The 24,181-nt window shown below is 38.0% G+C and overlaps 1 protein-coding gene across 3 annotated transcripts in view; it reads right to left on the bottom strand.

Moving 5' to 3' along the window:
* The window catches only part of UNC80 (unc-80 homolog, NALCN channel complex subunit), a 232,968-nt gene extending 210,740 nt beyond the window's left edge, over positions 1-22,228 (bottom strand). For all 3 annotated transcript variants that reach the window (XM_010354934.2, XM_030916516.1, XM_010354935.2), the window contains exons 1-7: positions 22,137-22,228; positions 21,179-21,227; positions 18,248-18,404; positions 16,735-17,036; positions 8,111-8,234; positions 4,574-4,647; positions 933-1,072 (exon numbers count right to left, since the gene is read on the bottom strand). In XM_010354934.2, the coding sequence (XP_010353236.1) occupies positions 933-1,072; positions 4,574-4,647; positions 8,111-8,234; positions 16,735-17,036; positions 18,248-18,404; positions 21,179-21,227; positions 22,137-22,228 (938 nt within the window). The remainder of the gene's footprint in view (positions 1-932; positions 1,073-4,573; positions 4,648-8,110; positions 8,235-16,734; positions 17,037-18,247; positions 18,405-21,178; positions 21,228-22,136) is intronic.
* Between the last annotated feature and the right edge of the window lie 1,953 nt (positions 22,229-24,181).

The following is a 24,181-nucleotide window of genomic DNA, read 5'->3' as shown; positions in this document are numbered from 1 at the left end:
CATAGTGGTGGCAAAAGAAAAATGAAGAAGAGGCAAAAACGGAAACCCCTGATAAACCTATCAGATCTCGTGAGACTTACTCACTATCATGAGAACAGCATGGGAAAGACCAGCCCCCATGATTCGATTACCTCCCCCTGGGTCCCTCCCACAACACATGGGAATTCTGGGAGATACAATTCAAGTTGAGATTTAGTGGGGCACAGCCAAACCATATCAAACTGTAAACTTAAAATAGGTTAATTTTATAGTATATAAGTTACATCTCAATAAAACTAGTCTTAAAAATGTTCCTTTTTAAAATACTATACATTACTAGGCTATAATTTTATTTGAAAGTAGGGATATACAAATGGTCCTAGGAGCTCTTGCCCCATAGGTGGAGTGTCAAACCTCATGACTCCAGGTGTCCGTAATTTCAACAGGGAACAAGAATAAATAGACTATTTCTTGTTTCTGGGGAAGGTGTTTGTAAGCAAATTCACTATGTACACCAAATAACAGGGGTAGGGTTAGAATATTTACAAAGAATAGACTTTTAAATTCCTATGTAATTTAGAAGCACTAATTTTAATACAAGGATCTAGCGGTATAAAATATCCTTATACATTAAAACAGATCCTTTAACATCTCTGCAACATAATCTTCTGATAAAATCATTTGAGTTCTGCACTTAAACATTTTAACTAATATCTAATTCAGACAGCTCATTAAATTAGAAGCTTCTTTCCACTTTTGCCCTAGTTTGTTTAAAAGGGAGCCATTCATAGCATATTTCTACAATTATTAATTATACCTTGACCAAGAATATGTATACACATATTATGCAAATACATATTGTAAGGAACAGAGGCTATAAAAGTAGTTAAAAATGCATATTTGATTTTTGGTGACCAGTGACACATTTTGTCCCTAACATTGCAATCAGGTACCTGGAATGTGATGGGCCTCTTTCCTGGGAAGTTTGGGAAGACAGACTTCCATCAAAGGAGTTTCCTCGGTGGCAGCCTGAAATGGTGGCCTTGGGTGAGATGGAATCTGACTGGAATGTTTCACAAACCACCTGGAGTCCCTTTTGGAGGTAGAGATAGCAGATTAGGTTTTGTTTTTATGTTGTTGTTGTTTTTTTTGTTTTCCCTGTAGCTGTATCCTCTAGAATTAGCTACCATACTACAACATGGTTCCATATATGGGTTTTTTTCACCATAGTTAATTATGATATTATGGGTCAAGGGATTTTGATTTTGTCTCAGAGAGAATAGAAACAGACTTCTAGGGATCACCTGTGTCATTTCAAGCATCAGGCAAAGTAATTTCATATATTTTGTTTCATTTTGTTCTTAATTATTTTCTTTTTCATCTCCATACCCAGTATGTACAGGAGAGTTACACATCAAGAATTCATCATACTAAGGTGAACTGAATGGAAGCATGAGGCTAAAATAGAAGCACTAGGTTAGTAGGAGCTAATCAAATTGAAGCCAGAACATGAGAACAGAAGTGCAAGGTTAACTTTTTTCTTCATTCATCAGTGGAGAGATGCAATATAGTTTCCTAATCAGACACAATGACCTTTATTCTGATTTATAAGTACACATTCAGCAGTTCTGTTACCAGGTAGCTTATTTTAATTACATTTAGCTGATAAATGTAATTCTGCCCAGGTAATGTGAGGTATTTTTCCATAGATACTATAGGTGAAATTCTTTACTAAAGTATAAAGACCCTCAACAATCTATCTGGAAGGTTAGCCCTTACAATTTTAACTTTTACACACCAAAATAAGGCATTATTCAACCATGATGGTCAGAGAGACAAATACAGCTAGAAATTCCATGAATTAAGTCTTCTGAACTTGACCATAAAATTCTTTAGCATAAGCATACTATCTGTGCCTCATGTTAGGTGATTTGAGAGATTTAAAAAATTAGATGAATCTGACCCTTAAACTCATGAGCTTACAGTTATGTCTCAAGACAGGTAAGTATAGGTCAGAGAAACATGTCCAATATAAATATAATGCAAGCCACAAACAGCCACATATCTGATTTTAAATTCTGTAGAGGCCACATTAAAAACAGTGAAAATGAACAGGTGAAATTGTTTTTAATAATATATTCTTTTTGACCCCTAATTATCATTTCAACATAGAATCAATACAAAAATTATTAAGATGTTTACTATTTTTTTTTTTTAAGACAGGGTCTCGCTTACCCAATTCAGAGTGCAGTGGTGTGATCATAACTCATTGCAACCTCCATGTCCCAGGTTTGGGTGATCCTCTCCACTTAGATTCCCAAGTAGCTGGGACTACAGGCGTGTGCCACTACGCCCCGCTAATTTTTCTATTTTTAGTAGAGACACAGTTTTGCCATATTGCCCAGGCTGGTCTCAAACTCCTGGTCTCAAGCTATCTGCCTGCCTAAGCCTCCTAAAGTGCTGGAATTACAGGTATGAGCCACTGCGCCAAGTCTACACTCTATTTTATACTACATTTTCAAAATCTGCTGTACATTCTACACTCTCAATTCAGACTAGCTGTATTTCAAGTGTTCAATAGCCACACGGGCCTAGAGGCTATCATATTGGACAGTGTAGGCTTAGACTAATTGTTTGGTCCTTAAAAGGATAAAATTTAAATGAAGGAAAGAGAAGATTCTAGTTAGAGGAAACAATCTGAGCAAGGATTTGGAGGCTAAAATGAGCAGGCACTGTAAGTTAGAGATAATAGATAACTGACTGAAGGGATAATCAGAGACAGGGTTACTTAACAAAGGTGGTGCCAAGTGGTGGGAGGCACAAAAAAACAGGGAGAGGAATTTGGTCTTGCAGCGACAGTCAATAGGATCCACTATAGGTTCCTAAGGAGAAAGGGACATGATAAAAGGATGGCACTTGCATAAAATGCCTTACGTGGAATGATGAGTTAATAAATAAATGATATATGAGGAAATTAGTCAGTAACTATTAGTGGTATTTATGCAAAGAAGAACAGTCTAGAAGTAGAAAATTCAATTAGGTAGGTTCAACTGCAATTTAGTTATGAGGGCCTGGATTTAGAGGATAGCAGTGGACATAAAGAATAAAGAAAACATCTGAGCAACATAAAGAAAAGAAGACAATATGACTTAGCAGGAAATCAAATCAAGAGGATTAAGTATAACATAATATGAGATGTATATATTTCATTGTATCTAATATGTCATGCATTTAGAAGACACACCATTATTTTATGTAACGTTAAGAAAAAAATACCCTATTAATTAAACTAGGACATTTCACTTCTATCATTGGGGACTTTTAATTTTATACTTGTTGAAAGAGCTATTTTACATTTATTTAGGCACAGCTGTTTTATTATATTTCCACCCTGTGTATATGTAAAAGGAAAGTATAAGTGAAATAAATTGGGGTAGGTATTCCTAAAACTACTTCACATTTAAAATTTTCAACCCTGAATTGTTAATATTTGAGTTTTTCCAAAGAATAACCTCCTCTATATCAAAAGTATTATCTCTTGAAATACTTCTCCACTATTCCCTCTGACATATGCTTATAATCCACTGACCCTGATGATGCAAATTTAGATGCTGGAAATGACCAAATTCATGCTGCACAAGAATTACAACCATATCAAGACAGCTACCAGTAGGGAGATTATAAAAGGCCAAAGATTGTCAAGAATACTCAATTTCAAATATGTTAAATGTGAAAAATATATACATCTTACAGCATATAAATCACAGTGTCTGTACTTAGTAATTGCTCAGTAAATGGTAGATGTAATAGGACTCCAAAATTTCCAGGTTGGAGGGTAAAAAGAGTGATAATCTTCCTGGCAGTAGTAGCAGTTGGAAAGAGGATCCAATTTTGATGGAAGGCAGCAAGTTTCACTTTGCACATGTTGAATTGAAAGTCAAAGCAGTTCATTTAATGCCACAAGTTAATGGTAGTATTGATTTCTATGTAGCTTTCAATTACTCTGGCCTTCATTTGTTTCTTTTCTTGATCAAACATGACAAATTTGCACTGAATTTATTCTGCATCTTATATCATATTTTGCATCTTCTGTTTTATGTGGGTTAGTCTTGACCCCTCATTAAACTTTAAGATTCCTTAAGGGGTAGGACTATCTTATAACTCCTTCCAACTCCCTCTTCCTGACCTCCGGCAGCATTATTCTACCTACATTAGAGTTACTTAACAAACATTAGAGGATTTAATAATTGAGAACAAGGTGATATGTTATTTAATCTGGGATGTAATGATAACTAACATTGAGTGTTACATGTAAGCCACTGAGATAAAGCACAACTCATTACACACTAAGCACTGAGATAAAATACTAGTCGTATATTGTCTTGTTTCCACACCTCCACGCTTTGGGGAGTTACAGAAAATTAATTTTCATACACAACTGATAAAAAACCTGAGGCTGTTAAAAGTTGCACATTCAGAAAGGAGGAGTGGCTTTGAGCCTGGTAGTACGATTCTAGAACTCATGTCTTTACCTTCACACTACACTATGTCCAAGGACTTACTGGCTCCCTTCTTATGATTATAATAAACTAACCTCTAAGTGTCTTGCATCTTGATTTGGCGATTCACAGGTCTGGTTTTGACTGTTGATAGGAGAACTTCTCTTAGCTGAAAAGATGGAAGAAGTTCCATCGTTTTATAAGGTTATAAGTTCTTTTTATTTCATAAGTGCATTTCATTTTCAAATAGAAAAGCTATTTTAATAGAACACTATTACTTTAAAAGAAGACATTAATGCATATTGTAAGAGAAATTCAAATAACCAATTCAAAAATCTTAGCATTTTTTTGGTTATCAATGTAAATATTCATCTCTTCAGTCTGACTCAGTAAGTTAAGGTGCTAAAAAGTGGCAATACTAAAAATATCAATAATAGTTAACACCTACTCAGCACCTTATATATACAAAGTTCTCTAAGCATTTTACATATACAGTCATGCATCACTTAAGGACGAAGATACTTTCTGAGAAATGTGTTGTTAGGCAATTTCATCATTGTCCAAACATCATAGAGTTTACTTACACAAACCTAGGTGGTATAGCCACCCACACATCTAGGCTATATTACATAGCCTAGCACTTCTAGGCTGCAAACCTGTATGGTACATTACTGTATTGAATCCTGTAGGCAATCATAACACAATGGCATTTGTGTATCTAAACATAGAAAATATACAGTAAAAATACGGTATAAAAGATAACAAATTATACACCTATATAGAGCACTTACCATGAACGGAGCTTGCAAGAATGGGTGTTGCTCTGGGTGAGTCAGTGAGTGAGTAGTGAGTGAATATGAAGGCTTTGCTAAATTTATTTTTAAAAAGTTTTTATTCTTTAATAATAAATTAACTTTAGCTTACTATAACTTTTTTACTTTATAAACTTTTTAGTTTTTTAAACTTTTTGACTCTTTTGTAATAATACTAAGCTTAAAATAAATACATCATACAGCTGCACAAAAATATTTAATTTCTTTCTAACTATTCTATAAGCTTTTTAATATAGTCATATATTTATAAATTTATATATTTATTTTACTTTTATTTATATATTTTTTATCTTTTATACTTTTAATATATTTTATAGTATATATTGCTACATATACTAGCATGTAGTATGTATAGTATGTATTAAAAAGTACAAAAGTATATTTTATGGTTTTTATATACTTATTTTATACTCTTACATATTTATTTGACTTAAAAAAAAATTTTTTTTTTGAGACGGAGTTTTGCTCTTGTTGCCCAGGCTGGAGTGCAATGGCGTGATCTCGGCTCAATGCAACCTCCACCTCCCAGGTTCAAGCAATTCTCCTGCCTCAGCCTTCTCAAATAGCTAGGATTATAGGTATGCACCACCAAGCCCGGCTAATTTTGTATTTTTAGTACAGATGGGGTTTTTCCGTGTGGGTCAGGCTGGTCTCGAACTCCTGACCTCAGGTGATCCACCCACCTCAGCCTCCCAAAGTGCTGGGATTACAGGTGTGAGCCACTGCGCCCGGCCAACTTTTTTGTTTTAAAACAAGTACAGCGACTGCTTACTCACTATGTGCCAGGCATCCTCATTTTTGGTTAAGAACAAGACACAAACACACATATTAGCCTAGGCCTACCCGGCATCAAGATCATCTGTATCACTGTCTTCCACCTTCATGTCTTTTCCCAAAGGAAGCTCTTCAGGGGCAATAACACACATGGAATTGTCATCTTTTATGATAACAATGCCTTCTTCTGGAACATCTCCTAAAAGACCTGCCTAAGATTGTTTTACAGTTAACTTTTTTAAAATAATAAAAATGGATAGTAGGAGTAGAAGAAATATACTCTAAAATAACAATTAAAAGTATGGTATAGTAAATACATAAACCAGTTATATAGTTGTCAGTTATTATTATAAAGTATTATGTGCTGCATATAATTGTATGGGCTATACTTTTATAAAACAGGCAGTGCAGTAGGTTTGTTTAAACCAGCATCACCACAAATACATGAGTAATGCCTTGCACTGTGTTACCATGGCTATGAAACCACTAGGTGACAGGAGTTTTTCACCTCCATTATGATTTTATGGGACCACTGTCGTACACACAGTCATTGACCAAAACGTTGTTATGTGGAACAAAACTATAACTCATTTAACCCTTAAAATAACTCAACAATACTACCATATTATTATCCCAATTTTACAGGGGAAGAAACTAAGATACAGTGAGTTAAACTTGCCCAAGGTCACTTGACCCTTGCATGAAGGTTATAGCCCAGACTGACTTTAGAGTCCGTGCTTTAACTATTACATTAAGCTGTCCTGGAGGTAAAATTCAAATCAGTTACATCTTTACCTGAGGACCAGGAACAGCGGGAAACTAAGATGGCAATGTCTCATTCAAACTGTGAGTAAACTGGTGCTGAGAAGGAAGGTGATTTATCAAGGTCACCACGTGCCATTGCTTTTTCTTCTGGCCATGCTGTCTAAGCTGAGTCTAATTTCCCCTCAGATGCTGGGTACTGCTTCAAGTCCACAGGCATCAGGCAAAGGGAAAAGAAACCCACTGTGAATATCATCCAGCAACAAAAGGAGGGTGAGGTAAATAGCCCAAGTACTTCCATGAAGGGACATGGTTTCTTAGTAGTTTTTATATATGTGTTAAATTATAGCTTATATATCAATAAAAAGATTGTTTATTATCTGCACAAAACCCTTATGAATAAAGCAAATTATATATGTGTGTGTGTGTGGTGTATTTTAAAAATATATATGTATGTATATATATGCTTCTGTAGATTTTCCACACAATTTATTTCTTTTTAAATTTCATTATTAATGCTAAAAATAGAGTTGAGAATAGAAGACTAGAATTTATTAAGCACTTACTATAAAGCAGGCACTTAATGCACTCTCATTTACTTCTTACTAAAAAGCCCTATAAGGTGGCATCATCACCTCAATTTTACATACATGGAAGTGCTTAGTAAAGTTAGGTTATATAAATAGTAAGAGATAGATTTAGAGATTTAGAGATAGATAGTGTGAGCCTGCCATGCACTTTTCAATCTATCATGTTGTGTTCTTTCTACAATTGAACAATGGGACTATGTCATTAGACAATTCCTAAAGAGAAATGCTTAGATAGCAATACAACACTAAGATGATTTTTGTTAAGGAGCCTCTATTCCATTTACCATGATGATGATGATAACATAATAATGATAATAATAATAATCGCAGCTGCCACTTACTATGTGCCAGACATTCTTCTAAGCAGTTTTACATATATTAGCTCCATTCCTCGTAACAATCTTGTAAGTAGTATTAATATGATATTTACATTCTCAGTTTACAGATGAGGAAGCTGAGGCGCAGGAAGTCTAAATGAATTGCCCAAAGTCCATGCTCTTGATTCAGAGTAGTTTTTCCTCATGTGAATAAGCCCTATATCAGGACACTTAAACAACTCCATGGAGATATTTGCTTCTTTTTGACTTCTTAGAGGCAAATTATCCCATCACTCTAACTACTACGTGTGAGGGAATCTGCTAAAACTATCCCACTGAGTGTCCAAGTTACAAACCTGTAATGATGTTCCTGATGGGCTTCACCAGTGCAGTGAAGCCAGAGACTTCAGGCTGTCTGTGTTCCCACATGGGCTGCCATATGACAAGCCCACTGGCCAGACGGAAGGTGAGGTCAGATTCCTAGGGGGGAAGAGAAGATCTATGTCCAATAACTGACATGTAACAACTGCTTAAAGGGACCAATCAATGCAAGCATTAATATCATTCATAAGGTTATTTTCAGAGTGGATTTATCTGCCAAACCTTCTCTCATCAGTCAGATGAATGTTTCTAGAGTAAACCAATGACCCAAAGTTATCACTGCAATTACTATGAAAATCCCAGTTGTCTGCTTTATCCAAAACTAATGACCAATCAAAACATAGCTTTGGGCAAAGCATGGAATACACAAACTATAGTTTTGTGTTTGTAGTGGTTGAAACTTGTTTATTTCAAGAGTCTTGGCAGATCTCTTCACTTTGGTTATTATTATCATTCCTCTTAATTATTTAGTTGTCCTTATTTCTCCCTCATAAGGCAAAATACTCAGATACTGGCTATTTTGACATTCTATTATCCAGTCCATCTCTTTTCTTACATTTTAGGGAATTAGGCACATATAATTTGACCTTTCATAGTGTATTATTTTGTAATGTTGTCTTCTTAATAACCTTTAATTTCTTGAGGGCAAGGATAAATCAAGCATCCTCCTTCCCTCTCAGCCTTGAGCATCATCACAATGTTTAACATAGCATTTGGAACTGGGTACACAACAGATACTCAATAAATACTTGCTGAATAGGGCTGACTTTATAACCCATACTCACTCAATTTATCTGTGATTCAAAGTATCTTTCAAGAGCATATCATCTGCTATCATATTGTATAAGTACAAATATGTGACATTCTGAGATTATATCTTAAACACCTCAGTCTCTCAAAACAATGTAAAGATAGAAGTAGAGAATGTGATCACAGATTAACGAATACATCTGAGACCCAGGAACTCACTTACAGCAGTGATTTGCAACCCCAGCTTGCATATTATAATCACCAGGGGAGCTTTCAAATCTAAGAGGCCTAGGTATCACTTACCTCTCCTACCCAGACCCATTAAATTAGAATCCTGTGAGATTTTCTAATATCCCCCTGATGACTTTCACACATAGCTGGGGTTGAAAACCATTGAGATTGAAGGAAAAGAACTCAGAAGCAACTGGAAAAATAGAAAAAGAAAAGCAACTCTGTGCCTAGTAAAAAGAAACCTAAAGGCTAGCCTGGGATTCTGTCACCACTTGGCAACAGAGCCACACAGTTCCCACAATGGGAAAGTCTCTAGAATTCCCTGTGGAAGTATTAGAAAAGCACATAAAGCATTTGGTTAAATTCATTCTGCATATATTCTGTAAATATTTATAGAACACCTACCACATACCCGGTACTATTCTAGGTTTTAAATACAACAGGGAACAAGGCATACAAAAATCTCTGTTCATAGTGTAGAGAGGAAGTGAAGGGCTGTCTCAGACAAAGTGTTGTCATTTTAGACCAGAGAATCAGGTGAAGCCTTATTGAGAAAGTGACATCTGAGTAAAGTTCTGAATGAAATGAAGGAGCTGTCATGTAGCTATCTCCAGGAAAAGTATTCCATGAAAGAGGATCAGCAAACACAAAGGCCCTAAATGTGCCTAGTGTGTTCAGAAATAGCCAAGAGATTGTGTGCCCAGAGTCAAGTGAATGTGAGAAAAGTAGAAAAAAAAATGGAGAAGTCATTGAGTGCCAGATAATATACTGCCTGATAGGTATTGATAAGGACTTTAGCAATTACTAAGATGGGAAGCCACTGGAAGGTTTCAAGTAGCAGAGTGACATGATTGGATGTATACTTTAATAGGTTCACTCAGGCTGTTGAAAATAGTTTGAGAAAGGGCAACAGTGAAAGAAGAGACTATTTTGGAAGCTATTGTTATCATCTAGGTGAAAGATATTAGACAGGGGTACTAATAGAGGGCAAAATGATAAGTGGTAGATTCTCAATGCATTTTGAAGATACAACTTACAGAAATTGCTTTGTCTGGATGTGGAGTGTGAGAGAAAAAGATGCCAAGGATTTTTGGCTTTGCAATTAAGAAAGATACGTAAGATGAAGTAGGAGCAGGTTTGGGGATTTCAGAAGCCTAGTTTTAGACATGTTAAGTTTGAGATCTCTGTTAAACATTAAGCTAGAGGTACCAAGTAAGCAGTCAGACAGACAGCTGTGAAGTTAAGAGGAGAGTAACCCAAATTCCCTTGGAATGGACATGACGAAGTCTGCATGGTATTGTATGTAGAAACAGGAAATTAACATTAAGCAAATCTTACTAGATTTGTCTCCACAAATACAGGAAACGAAACCTCAATTGACCTTGTTTTAATGATTTATTAGTTTCTGAGCTCAGTCCTTTTCCATGTTTCTCATGAGAAATCTTAACACAAGTAAAATTCCAGTGGAAACTGCAGCAGGGAGTGATCTCTCTTGTGCTGAAATCCTGGGCTTTAACATCTAATCTATTAGCATGACACAGCACTCACTGATGGTCATGGCCATTATTTTGTTTTACTTGATACATCTCCAAGTAGATTGTATATTTCTTGAATACAAGTTGAGATCTCCTTCTTCTGTGCATTTCCTCGAACATCAATACAATACCAAACTAATATGTTCATCAATTGAACTTGTTTTACCTTCTCCAAATAAATCCAATCACTCTTCGGACCTGAATGCCTGTAGCACCTGTGGCCTTCTCTTGTGTTGGTATCTTCCTTTGTAAGTCTTCCTAACTTGGATGAATGTATAAACTCTGGGCCTCTAATGTCTCTTCTAGAGTTTCTTTTAATGGAACACACAATGCTATGTATACATACACAAGCAGAAACTCAACAACTGGAGAGGACACTCTTTATCATCCAAACAGTTGTGAAGCAGGTAGTCTAGAAGGTCCTGAGAAAAGCCAGAAATGTAAGCACATGTAGAGGTAATATCCCCACATTTCAGATACTTTTCTTGCTTTCACTGAGAACCTGTTTCCATGATGTTATAAAGCAATTCTGAATGTATTTACTAGTAGCTTAGAGAGATTTAAAGAAACAACTATTATTTTAAGTTCCATTTTAAAGTTGTTTACTTTACACATATGGATTTTGTTAAAATCCCCTGAAGGGCTTACTTTTTGTTTTATTTCTTGCTGTTTCTCCAGTACATTCAACAGTAGTTAGCATATAGCAGGCACTTGATAAGTATTTGTTGAAAAAATAAGTGAACATGACAAAATCATGACAACGTTGATACCATATTTAAAGAAGATGCCTTAGTTTAACAAACATTCATCATTTTTCACTGATAAAATTAAATTTGATCTAAAATTAATAATATATTTCACAGGATTTTCAGACTATGAATTTTATATAAACTATTTGAGCTAATTATAAATTAAAAGAATATAAAATATGCATTGAATAATACACTGTATTGCAAAAGCATTAGTCATTTATATTAGGTTTATTTACAAATTAGTGAACTAATTTATTCACTTAATATTATTTAAATACCTATTAAACACAGATACTATGTTAGTTATCATGGGTGCAATGATAATTCCTACAGACCATTTAGAATCTAATGGGGGAGAGAGCCACATAAAGAGATGATAATAAACAAAGTATAAAAATAAACCTCTACCTAGAATATTATGGAAGTAGAGAAAGAGGGAAAGATGGATCTCAAATGAAGTCCTAAAGGATAAGCAGGAGTTTTCTAGAAAGAGAAGTGAGGTATGAGGGCATTCCAGTCAGCAAGACCAACAAGAGAAAAGATCTGAAAAAAAGTATGCTATGTTCTTGGGGAGACTTCAAACATCTGGAGTTCACAGACAGGAGAAGTAGTCAGACAGGTCATAGAGGGCCCAGTTTACCAGACTAAGAAGCTGGAGCTGTACTCTCTGTATGATGAGAAATCACCGAATTATTTTAAGTATGTTGGTGATATTGTCTACATTTTTGATAGGTCACCTTGGTGTTGAGGTTAGATTTTATGAGACAAGCCAGGAGACTGAATCTAGTAAGAAAGTGGTCCAAGTAAACAGTCCATGTAAGATATGATAAAAGCTTGGCTTAAGGTAGTTAAGTAGGAATGAAAAATATGTAATAAATTTGGGAAATATTTAGGAGAACAAATGAGTAGGACTCTGCAATTAGTGGAATGTGCAAGTAAGGATGAGGGATAGTGAAAGGTAGTTTGAGTTTTTGTGAATACATCCATTATCTAAAATATAGAATCTCGGGACGGGGCTCATTACAGGTGAAGTTTGAATTTCCCATGGATTATCTGTTTGGAAAAGTCATTTGACAATTTAGTCTAACAGGCAAAGATAGGAGCCTGGATTTGAAATGTATAATTAGGTGACCTCAGCATGCAGGGCACACATGGTAAATGAAGCTGAAGGAAGTCTTCCTAGGAGAAAGGAGAGTGAAAAGAACAAAGTGTGAAGAATGCACCTCTGGGGAACCCCAATGTTAAAGGCGCAGACAAAAAAGATGAGCTCTCAATAGAGATAGAGCAGACAGAGTCAGAGATGCAAGAAGAACCAGAAGGGTGTGGTGTCATCACGCGAACTGAAAGAAAAGGGCATGACGGTAGTTTCAAATGCAGCTGAGGTTTAATGAAATGAGGGCTGCAAATAGAGATTAGATTCAACAACTCAGAGGTTGTTCATGACCTGAGTGAAAAAAAAAGAAAACAAAAAAATCCTCTGGTATAGAAACCTAAAAAACTGTAGTTTTATAGAAAATCAGATGGGATTGGGTTTGAATTCCATCTTGGTTACTCACAATCTTTCCTATTATCTCTGTGGACCTCAATTTCCCTTCTGGTAAAATGGAGAAAAGATATACACATCCCTGTGGGTAGTTGTAAAAATTAGAAATGATAGTGAAAATATTCTGTCACGTAACAGAGGCAAATAGAAGCAAGAATAAGAGATTGAAGAGTAAATAAATGGGAGGTGAGGATATGGAGGCATGGGTTCATGCTTTGATTAAATTTTGGCCTCCCATGCCTCCTACAGGACCATGTCTTATACAAGCCCCATCCTGCAACACTAAGTGCTGAGTGGGAACCTGAGGAGGAAAATCAAGGAAAGGACTGACAAGCGGGGCAGCGCAGCACACTGGGTTTAGAGACCACGGTGTTGCAGAAACATTAGTCTGGATGGTTGTGTGGTTTCCCCAGCAGCATGCAGATTTCTGGGTAGGGATAGAAAATGTGAATTTTGGTCTTGATCTGGAGTTGGAGTCATGAAAGGCAACTACAAAGAAGCATAGGGATAAAAGGATGTTAATGATGCTGGTGAGGGGAAGTTTACATGGGTAGGGAAAGACGACAGGCTCCAACAGAGCCTGATAACGGCAGGCAAATGAAAGATGTAAGGCAGTGGCTCTCAGTCAGGACCAATTCCCTTCCACACACCCATCTGTGAACATTTGGCAACATTTGGAGTCATCTGTGGTTGGCACAACTCAGGGGCAATAGGGTGTTACTGGCATCTAATGGATGGAGGCCAGAGACTCTACTAAATATCCTACAATGCACTGAACAGTGTCCCACAACAAAGAATTATCTGGCCCCAAATGCCAACAGTGCCAAGGCCGAGAAATCCTGATCTAGAGATTGTACATTCCCCAACAACTTGAAAAAAACAGATATCTCTCAAGCAGAAAAGGCCTTATGGCAAAAATTATCAAATGAATACTTTTTATTCTCTACAGCATCAAGAACAATGCTTTCCTCACGGCAATGACAAAATGATGAAACTATAATGATAATATAATAATATAAAAATGATAAAAATGTTAATACCACCAATAATTGTTTATGTATATCAACCACTGTGTCGTATTTTGTATGAATTGTCTTACTCCTTTATAAATGCTCCATTCCCAAGCTATAAGTTAAACATGAGGATCTTCAGCCAGCTTTTCCAATTATTTGGGTAGTCTCTCCTGAAAGGAGACCTTGCTTCTTTTCTACTAATAATACATAATACCAGCAGCAATAAAATACCAACACTAAAGACAACTAACATTTGTTAATGGCTTTCTTTGTATCAGGTTGAATACTATAACTTGTTCAATCTTCACAATGCCGTATAAATTTATTCTTAGGTCCAATTCATACTTGAGAAAACGGAGGTTTATATAAATTATTTGCACAATCTCCTATAGAGCGCAGCAGGCACTGGATTCAAATACAGGCTTATCTGTTTCCAAAACTTAGACTCCCATCCATGTCTTAAAAATAAAATTACAGCCACCCTGGGCACTCCTATATTCCCACATTTTTCCAGGTGATATTTGTCAACATATAAACATCTTTTTGGGGCTACTTTTTAAGAAGACTTCTTTCCTGTCCTTTCCATTTTAACGGCTTCATTTCTAAATATGCTGTTTTTAGCAGTTGGATCAGCTTCTGATAATGACAAGTCTACTCAGTGTGTCAGTCATTAAATATTTATTGAGAGCCTCATATATGACAGACACTATTTGAGACACTAGAGATACAGTTGTCATCAGGAAAGGCAGACTCCCTTCACTCAAGGATCTCTGTTCAGTGAGGCTGAAGGGCGACAAACATGCAGACAAATACATAAATAATTCCAGCTTCTGGTAAGTGCTAACAAGGAAAAAAATGTAGGATAGCTTGCTAGTTGCTCGAGAGTAGCCAGGAAAGTACTTTCTGAAGTGTTGCCATTTGAGTTGTGAGTAAACTAATGACAAGTACATGGCCATGTGAAAATCTGAGTGTAGAAGGTAGGGTCAGTGTTTCAAGTTGAAAAAAACAGTGCAAGGATCTGAACACAAAAATGCACTTGTCAAGTTTGAGCGTGAGCCTCCCACTAGCCTGAAGGTGGTTAGTGAATGAGAGAAAGGCCAGTGAGATAGAGGGAGTTGAGGCCCAGGAGGTGCACAGGGGTGGGTCCTGCAGGGCTCACAGGCCAGGTGGACAGTCTCCATTAAAGCAGAGCTTCTTACTAAGTATCACCTGTATAAAATACTTTAAAATGGAAAGCTAGAGATTTTAAAATGGCAGTTTAATTTAACTTGACACCTAAAGAGTTTAGTATGTTTGATGGGCAATGCGGTCAGTGTATGTGTTGCATTTTGGGAATTTATAGGTAGTTTCAAATCTATTTCTCCTGGCAATGGGGAGAGTTAACGGAAAGTGAATTTTTTAGGAAACTAAAAATGAATGAAAATACTCTCTAGTCTGTTCCCTTTATGGTGACTGTTAATGTTCAGAACCACCTTCATAAATACATTGCTAAGTTGAACCACAGTTAACTTGATCCATTTACTGGATTATAATATTCTATTAAAGAGTAGATGAACATATCAATTCTTATCTTAGCACTTAAGTGAAATTTGTTAATTTATTCATTCACAGAAGTAACAAATAGTTCTTGATTTCTTTTCACACGTTGGAACTGCAGTGTGTGTCTTACATACACTCACCCTGTGTTAGAGCAACTGAGGGGTTAAGTAATATCAACAAAATCACACAGCTAAAAAGTGGTGGCACAGTGATTTCAAATTATATTGTCTCCTCCAAGTGGACATGATTGTATTTTGAGATGACTGGCTTCCATGTAATCCTATGTTTTGTATTTTAAGCATTTAAAAATATTTTAAAAAGCAATTCTTAGGCTATACCCAACTGTCTAAAAGTCTATAGAACATAACAAGTTAAAACTTACTTTTTTCGTTTTGAGACAGTCTCGCTTTGTCATCCAGGCTGGAGTGCGGTGGCATGTTCTAGGTTCACTGCAGCCTGTGCCTCCCAGGTTCAAGAGATTCTCCTGCCTCAGCCTCCTGAGTAGCTGGGGCCACAGGTGTGCACCACTACGCCTGGCTAATTTTTGTATTTTTAGTAGAGATGGAGTTTTGCCATGTTGGCCAGGCTGGCCTGGAACTCCTGACCTCAAGTGATGCACCTGCCTCCACCTCCCAAAGTTCTAGGATTACAGGAGTGAGCCACTGCACCCCACTAAAATTTAGACACTATATTATAAGAGAGGTAGTTACAAGGTGCTATAAAAATGCAAAGGAAGTAGTAATGAAGTCTAGATGGTGAGGTCTAAGGAATAGCTTCATGTTAAAGATGACATTTAAGTTGCAGTTTGAACACTATGACAGGAATAGAGGGGCAAAAGCAGAGTACAGCAATCAGCAAGGGCATATTCAGGGAATGGCTGCCATGGTTTCAAATGCTGGATCATGAGGTGGCCAGTAGGGACCAATAGTCTATAAATCAAGAAAGCAATTTAAACCCTACGTCATAGTTTATCTTTTATTTTTTGTTTAATATGTTGGGCATTATTGTGAGGCAGAGGGAGAACCACTGAAGATTTTTTAAGTAGGTAAAAGCTATGTGGAAATTTGTGTTTTTGGAGCAATGTTCAGTAGTTTAGCACAGAAATAAAGTTCTCCATGCCTTGACTTGCTGTAAGGTCATATAAAGACATGCCCAACCAAATATGGAAGTATCATTTGAAGTCTACCCTCACCACATCTCCACCCACTCCAGCTCTAACTCTGGGTTTCTGCTTACCTTGATCCTGTGTACCAGGGGAGCAAACAGAAACACGAAGAGCTCCACGGTAGCCATGGAGTTCTGGAAGATCTTTCTTCGGTTGTTCTCTTCTTCATCATTAGAGCTTCTTTGGCAAGGCTGCCCTGGAGAACCCTGGTTTTCAACCTGGTGGATGAAAGCACTGCTGCTTCCACCCCAGCTGGAGCCTCGGTCTGTACCCCCAAATCGCTCATTGTTGCAGTCCTGGGGGGCCTCCAGAAGCATCCAGTGTAGAGTGTGAAGGAGCTTTGTCTCAGCAACACCCAATTTATCCTGGTGGCCTGCATGGGACAATTACACAGGCAGGTTAAGGCAAACTCTGTGACCAGAGCAATAGGTTTCAACATTGGGTCTGGGAAGAATATCCCTGCTTTCTCTACACTTCTTACAACCACTGCTAGCAGGGTTCATTCTTGTTTTTTGGACTCCCCTACTGGCTGTAATCTCTGCAGAATGATATGCTACCATGGGGGCAGAAACTGCTGAATCACTTTTCTTCAGTTAAGTACCCAAATATATTTCCAAATAGGCAGCATAGTGGTTAAAAATATAGGCTCTGAAGATAAAAGCGATCCTGGTTTAGACAATGTGACCTAGAAAGGTCCCTCTACGAAGTAATATTTGAGCAGAGGCTCAAACAAGGGGAGGAAATGGGATGGAGAAGAGTATGTACACTAACATGGGGTACATGGGTAGGACACATTGCCAGATGAGAATAGCAATCTGTAAAATATTCTAAAAAATAGTTCTTATGCACATGTGCACACATACTCACACACAGTACCACAAAGTTGGAAAATGTCTGAGGCAAATATGCCCAGTTCATGAGAGTGGTTGCTTTAGGAACTGAGAGAACAAAAAGGATGACCTTGGCTAGGACTCATCTTGGGCAGGTGAAGGTCTTAGTTTACCTCTAATATTTTAATTTTGTTGATGTTGTTGTTTGTTTGTTTTTGAGACAGAGTCTCACTTTGTCGCCTAGGCTGGAATGCAGTGGTGTGATCCCAGCTAACTGCAACCTCCACCTCCCAGATTCAAGTGATTCTCCTGCCTCAGCCTCTCGAGTAGCTGGGATTACAGGTGTGCACCACCACACCTGGCTAATTTGTAGTTTTAGTAGAGATGAGGTTTCACCATGTTGACCAGGCTGGTCTTGAACTCCCAACCTCAGGTGATCCGCCTGCCTCGGCCTCCCAAAGTGGTGGGATTACAGGTATGAGCCACCACATCTAGCAGATTTTAATGTTTAAGAGGAGAAAATATTCATATATTACTTGTAAAATTAAAAAATTAAAAACAAGACTGCCAGTTTCTTTATTGGTAAAACGAAAATAATGATAGTACAAGTGTGAGGAGGATTTTGTGATAATTAAATGAGATAATGTATGCACAGTGCTTGAGAAAACAGATACTACTCAATACAGGTTACTATGATGAGTGTTGAACACAAAGGGCAATGACATGCAATAAAGAAGTAATGCAGGGCACCAACCTAGCTTGTTTCGGTTTGAAAGCAGGGTTGCAGTGCAGTGGAGGACATGAGGCAAAGCAGCTTGCACCAGTTCCCATCTGGAAATGCTCTGAATGGCTTCAGAGAGAGCTGGAGAGAGGCCATGCAGCTTGTTTTCTACCAACACTCGCTCAAAGGACTGTAAATTCAAAAACAAAAACAATAAGAAAAGCCAAAATCCAAAACCATGTAAACTAAGAAACTGAAGATTCTGATTAGTGAAAAAATGAACAGCAAGGTACACTACCCCTTAAAAGGTGCAAATTACTGGACCAAATTCTTTAGGGAGAACTCATTGCATTTTCTTGTATATGTTGATGTGCAATGGGTCAGTAATAATTTTCTGTTATCTACCCATTTGTAGGCTTTTGAGCCAAAGTAAATGGCTTGAATTAACAAACGATTTTTATTTCTGTTAAAGTAAGCTTCCTCTAACAAATAGGAACAAAACATTTAACCTCATGAGATTTTTGGATGTATATTTTATAAAATGTTGCTGAGTCATCCAAAAGGCTGTCACAACTGCAGACCAAAATGAGTTTTTTTGTCAAAGTGTCTTGAGAAATAGAATTTATGTCAATTTCTTCAACTGGTGTTAACTAAGATACAACTTTTTCAAGGATTCTGATTTTGGAATCCCTGATTTATCTCATGGCTTAGCAATGACCTGGCACAGAACACTCTCTACCTAATGCCTGGAACAATAAAAGATACTTAATATATCTGTGGAATAAAGAAAGAAAGGAAGGGAGAGCAGGAAGGAGGGAGGGAGGAGGAAAATAAGCCATCTTTACTTTGCTGGTTATTAAACTTCCTATCCTTGCCAGAGATACTCAGAGAGTATCAGAGAGTGTAGCACTCCAGAACAAGTAACAACTCTGACCTACTCAATTATTTTTTTTTCTTTTGAGGGAGGAGAGAATATCACTGTAAGATATTGGAGAAAATGTAGTTACCAAATATTAGAATAAATTTAATAAACGTTTGACTTGCAAGAACATGATTTGCACTTGATGCCCCAGTCAAGAAAATTATATAAATGTTCTATATAATAATCACAATACAAGTAACAAGTGTTCAAACTGTATTACTAGAATTATTACGATACCTATGAGAAAGACAGGTATCCTAATATGGCTTACTACAGAGATTTCCAAAGAAAACTTTTTACTTTTTGATTCAAAAAAAGAAAAATAAAACATTCACCTTTATAATGAAGGGCACACTGAGGTTTTGGCAAAGAGTATAATGAGAGATGTAATATTTTGCTTTAAGAAACTAGATAAAGGCCTTTAGATACATTGGTGATACAAATACAAATATTATAAAATTCACCAGTCCTCAGGTATCTAAGCATTAAGTAAAGGGTGTGTATATTACAGACTAAAAGATTATAAAGAATCTATACACTCTAATGACTATACTGTAGAGGATGAGTTATGCATTTCATAATCTCAGAGTGTTCTGGGTAATATCAGTTTCTCCTTAAGTGTCACTAATACAACTTTTAATATTTTTTTAAACTTGGGAAATTGTTTTCTATATTGAGATCTATGTATCTCTATCCCTATCTATCTATCCATTAATTTAACTTACTATTTGATATTGTGTGACTACATTAAAAATGTCAGAAATATTTGTGCCAAGAACAGAGAAAAGTCAGGATTATTTTAAGCTAGTATAATTGTCAGCATGGTTAAGAAAGTCTGAGATTTCAAGTGTCAAATTACTCCACAAGCTAAGTTCAACAACAAATTCCATTAAAAGGTCCTTATAGGAAAGTTATATTTTAAAAAAATGTGTTTGTGACAACATTGAAAGACAGGAGATGTAACAAAACAAATTCCTACGTTGAGTGGGCAGGTATGTGTTTAACTTTCCAGTCGGCTTCCATCAGAATTTTTTGCCCTAACACATCTCAGAGCTCCTTACCACAAGGTCATCCACATAGCTATTTGTAAATATGCATGGCAATATCCAAATTGGTAGATTCCCATTTTTAGGTTATAATATATGCAATGTAAAGACTTTTAGGTAAGCTCCAAATATTAATGAAGGCTGTGAAAAGTCCATTTCAATTTTGCTTCATGATTTCATGTCTTATTTTCTCAATTTGTAAAATGAGAATTTATGGGGATATAAGATTCCCTTAGAATCTCAGGACAAATGCATTTTATTTTGTATAAATATTAGCAGTATTATTTTCACAGTTATTTTATATTATTCATTTTTAGAACTGGAGAACATATGCAAGACATAAAAGTGCAGAGATGCATATATTTTGTTCAAGTAGTTCTTTCACAAGTACTCTATCATATGAACTTCCACTGTAAGTATCAGTTTTGTTAATTAAGGATTCGACTTCACACTTGCAGGGGGCAAAAAAACCCTCCACCACCTGGTTCTCTGTTGTCTCCCTGCCTTCTCTTCTACCACTGGATCCCTCCCCACCCTTTCACTTATTCCCCAGTAGGTGCTAATTTCCTTTAACATGTTTCCTCTGCTCTTCCCTCAGCTGTCCTTCCCTCTCTTCCCCTTGTGTCTTTGGCCAAGGTTCACATTAATAGATAGATAAGCCTTATCTATCTATTGCTTACAAAACTCCCCTCCCTAGTGCTACCTAGTATCTCTTTTTGCTTAATTTTTCTCCACAGTGCTTACCACCATCTGGCTTACTATGTATATACTTATTTGTTTGTGGCTTGTCCCCTTTCTACTAGGATGTAAACACTCTATTTGTTTTTATCATTGCTCTGTTCCAGCACAGAGAATTGTGCCTGGCACACAGTGGGTGATCAATAATATTTGCCAAGTGAATTAATATATATAGTCCATTTGATTTAAAACCTGTCTTTGGGTTCAAACCACCACACAGAATAGGGAAATAATTATTAAATGGTGAAAATCACATACCACACAAGAAGCTTCATATTGCTTCCCCAGTTTGGGCCTCAAAAATGCACTGAAAAATTAATAGATATCTGTTAATAAACATAAGTAAAATTATTATTAAAGCATCCTTGTGACATATTTTTCAATGAATAAGACAGGGTGCTATGAAATTCAAATTTCATGCTTCCTTATAGCTTTTTAATGAGCAGGTGTTGAACAGCTGATGACATTTTCTTTTACGCGTGTAATTGCATATATGAAAGAGAAGTGGATCTCGGTTTTTGGTATCCACTCTTATTCTGAAGACTTTTAAGATTTTAAATCGTCAGTGGTCAGAAGTGGTGCATTACTTACGTGTACAGCCATAATAAAAACTGAAAATTGAACACGGCTTGTGGGTCACGATTTCTAGAATCTAATTTCTTACCTGATAAATCTCTAAAATAACAATAAAAAAAACCTTTTATGTTTATTGGAATAGGTGTGAGGCCTTTCCAGGGTTAGGGGGGAGGGTCCCTTATCACAGATCCTCAGGAGCTTTAACTGGGGAGATTAATCTGAGCAAAATGGTTAACAAGTGGGCATAGCAGATATTCGCCAAACAGGAGCTGGAAAAACAACAGGTCACCGGGCTAGAATTACAGCAGGAGACGGAGGAGCACAACCAGTCATAATTATCTTTCCTAGTTCCCCGCCCCCTCTTCCCAGGCTCTCTGCCCTCCCACCCCTTAAAATAATGTATACATTTATTCGACAACTGCCAATCTGCTTGTCGTCAAACTTCACTGAAATATATATATATACATATTTTAATGCGTGTTTTTAAGCGGGTGCAGAGGGCTTGTTTTCCAGCCCCAGAGAGGGAGCTGCAGGCTGTGGCGCGGCCTCAGCAGTGGCGGCGGCGGCGGCGGCGACCCGGGCGGCCCCGGGAGCGCCCCCAGCCCAGGGCGGCCCGCGGCGCGCCCTCTGCGCCCCTCACCTGGTTTGCCGCCACAGGAAGGTCTGGATGGGCAGGGGGATGCCACGGCCGCCGTCCTGCTCCTGGCCCTCGGAGCTCTTCCTCTTCACCATGATGGTGGCTCCCGGGAGTCCTACTGCAGGACCCAGCTCTGTCTCCTCGCTAGCCGCCGCCGCCGCCTCCTCCCGTTGCTCCCCCCAACTCTCATCCCCTCCTTCCCCGAGGCAGAGCCGGCTCTCTCCGCCCTGATCCCCCTTGCCTCTCCCCTCCCCCCACCCCTCCCCGCGCGTGGAACATGGCTGCGGGAGGAGGGGAGGGCTGGAGGAGCCGCGGAGCGAGGAGGGGGGCGCTCGGAGCAGCCGTCCGCCTCGCCGCCCCCGCACCCGCTCCCTGCTTTCAGCACCTCCCACTGTGGACAGCGGCCCGCGCCGGGCTGCACTGCCGGAGAAGCGAATCCGGGGCAGCTTGAGCCTCAGGGGTATGGCCCAAGAAGTCCGCGCTCCGCATCGCAGGCGCTGGTCCCCTGCGTGGCCTCTTCAGCCCCTAGAATTCGGCTTTCCCCGCTCCGAGCTGCACTCAGGAGTGTCCCCTGTCCTGCTTTCCAACCTCAGCATCCAAACTGTCACCGTCTGGGTAGGAGGAGCTTTGGGGAACCGCAGAGCAGTCACTAACCCTGGCATCATTCTCACCTCCAGCAAGGAGGTCAGGAGTCCAGGGTTTAGCCAGAGGAATACATGAAAATTATTAAAAGTGTAAACCAGGAAGGGGAGGCAAGCTTGGCAAGTGAGAGGAAGCTTGAAAGATCTCAGATGTGAGAAGTTATTTTTATATGATAACCACAAGAAATAAACCTTGTTTGTTTTCTTAAAGCAGGAATACAAAGTTCCCAAAGTAACCAGTTGAGGATATCAGTTAATTGCAAATTGAGGAAGAACATTTGAATCATGCTGTGAGGAAATGTGGTTTATTACAGTCCATTAAATGCAATTGGGTGATCCTGTTCGCCCACAGTGATAGCTACCATTTTCCTTCCGTTGTAATAGTCAAAAGCCTATATGTTTTATATATATATATATATATATATATAAAATATTTGGATTGTTGCTAGATATATTATTTAGTAGTAAAACAAGTAGGCCGGGGAGGAGGGTGAGGTGGGGTGAAGCAATCGGAATAGTAACTACCTGCAATTCCTCCTCCTCCTCCTCCTCCTCCTCCTCCTTCCTCCTCCTCCTTCTCCCCTTCCTTCTTCCTCCTCCTCCTCCTCTTCTCCTCCTTCTCTTTCTCCTTCTCCTTCTTCTTTCTTCTTCTTCGACAGAATCTCACTTTTCAACTAGGCTGTAGTGCAGAGGTGCGATCACGACTCACTGCAGCCTTGACCTCCCAGGCTCAAGAGATCCTCTCAGCTCAGTCTCACCAACAGTTGGGACTACAAGTGTGCACCACTACTCCCAGCTAATCTTCTATTTTTGTAGAGATGGGAGGTCACACTATGTTGCCCAGGCTAGTCTCAAACTCCTGGGCTCAAGCAATCCTCTCACCTTGGCCTCTCAAAGTTCTGGGATTACAGGTGTGAGCCACCATGCCTGGCCTCATCTTTTAGAGCAAAGATATTTGTGTAATCGATGAAGTGAAGAATTAGACTCCAGGTCCTAATCTCAACAGATGTAATATTTCATATATAATTAACAACATAGTATATATTGATATTTTTCACCATAGAAATAAATTCTTCATTTACTTTCTTGAAGATATCTTTTATTATGAATCTCAAAAATATGGATCTGATGATCTCAAATATGGATCTTGAAACAAAGAAAGATTCTAAGTATAGTTTATTCAAGGCATATTTGTTGAGTGCAATTTATATACTCATATAGCTATATGGAATTACATGGACCCTTGCTCACAAGGAAGTCTGAATATTAAGAGAAGACAGACATGAAAAGAGAAAAGAATCATGAGAGATATGAATGCAGATTCAGTTATGAACAAAGGGTCAAGGCAAAAATTATGTGTAGGAATCAGATGGAGACTTTCTATGACAGGCTAGAAAGTTTGCCTAG

This window comes from Rhinopithecus roxellana, chromosome 14 (genome assembly GCF_007565055.1).
Source record: "Rhinopithecus roxellana isolate Shanxi Qingling chromosome 14, ASM756505v1, whole genome shotgun sequence".
NCBI lineage: Eukaryota > Metazoa > Chordata > Mammalia > Primates > Cercopithecidae > Rhinopithecus > Rhinopithecus roxellana.
The sequence above is the reverse complement of the archived record's forward strand: the minus strand, read 5'-3'. Positions and strand labels throughout refer to the sequence as shown.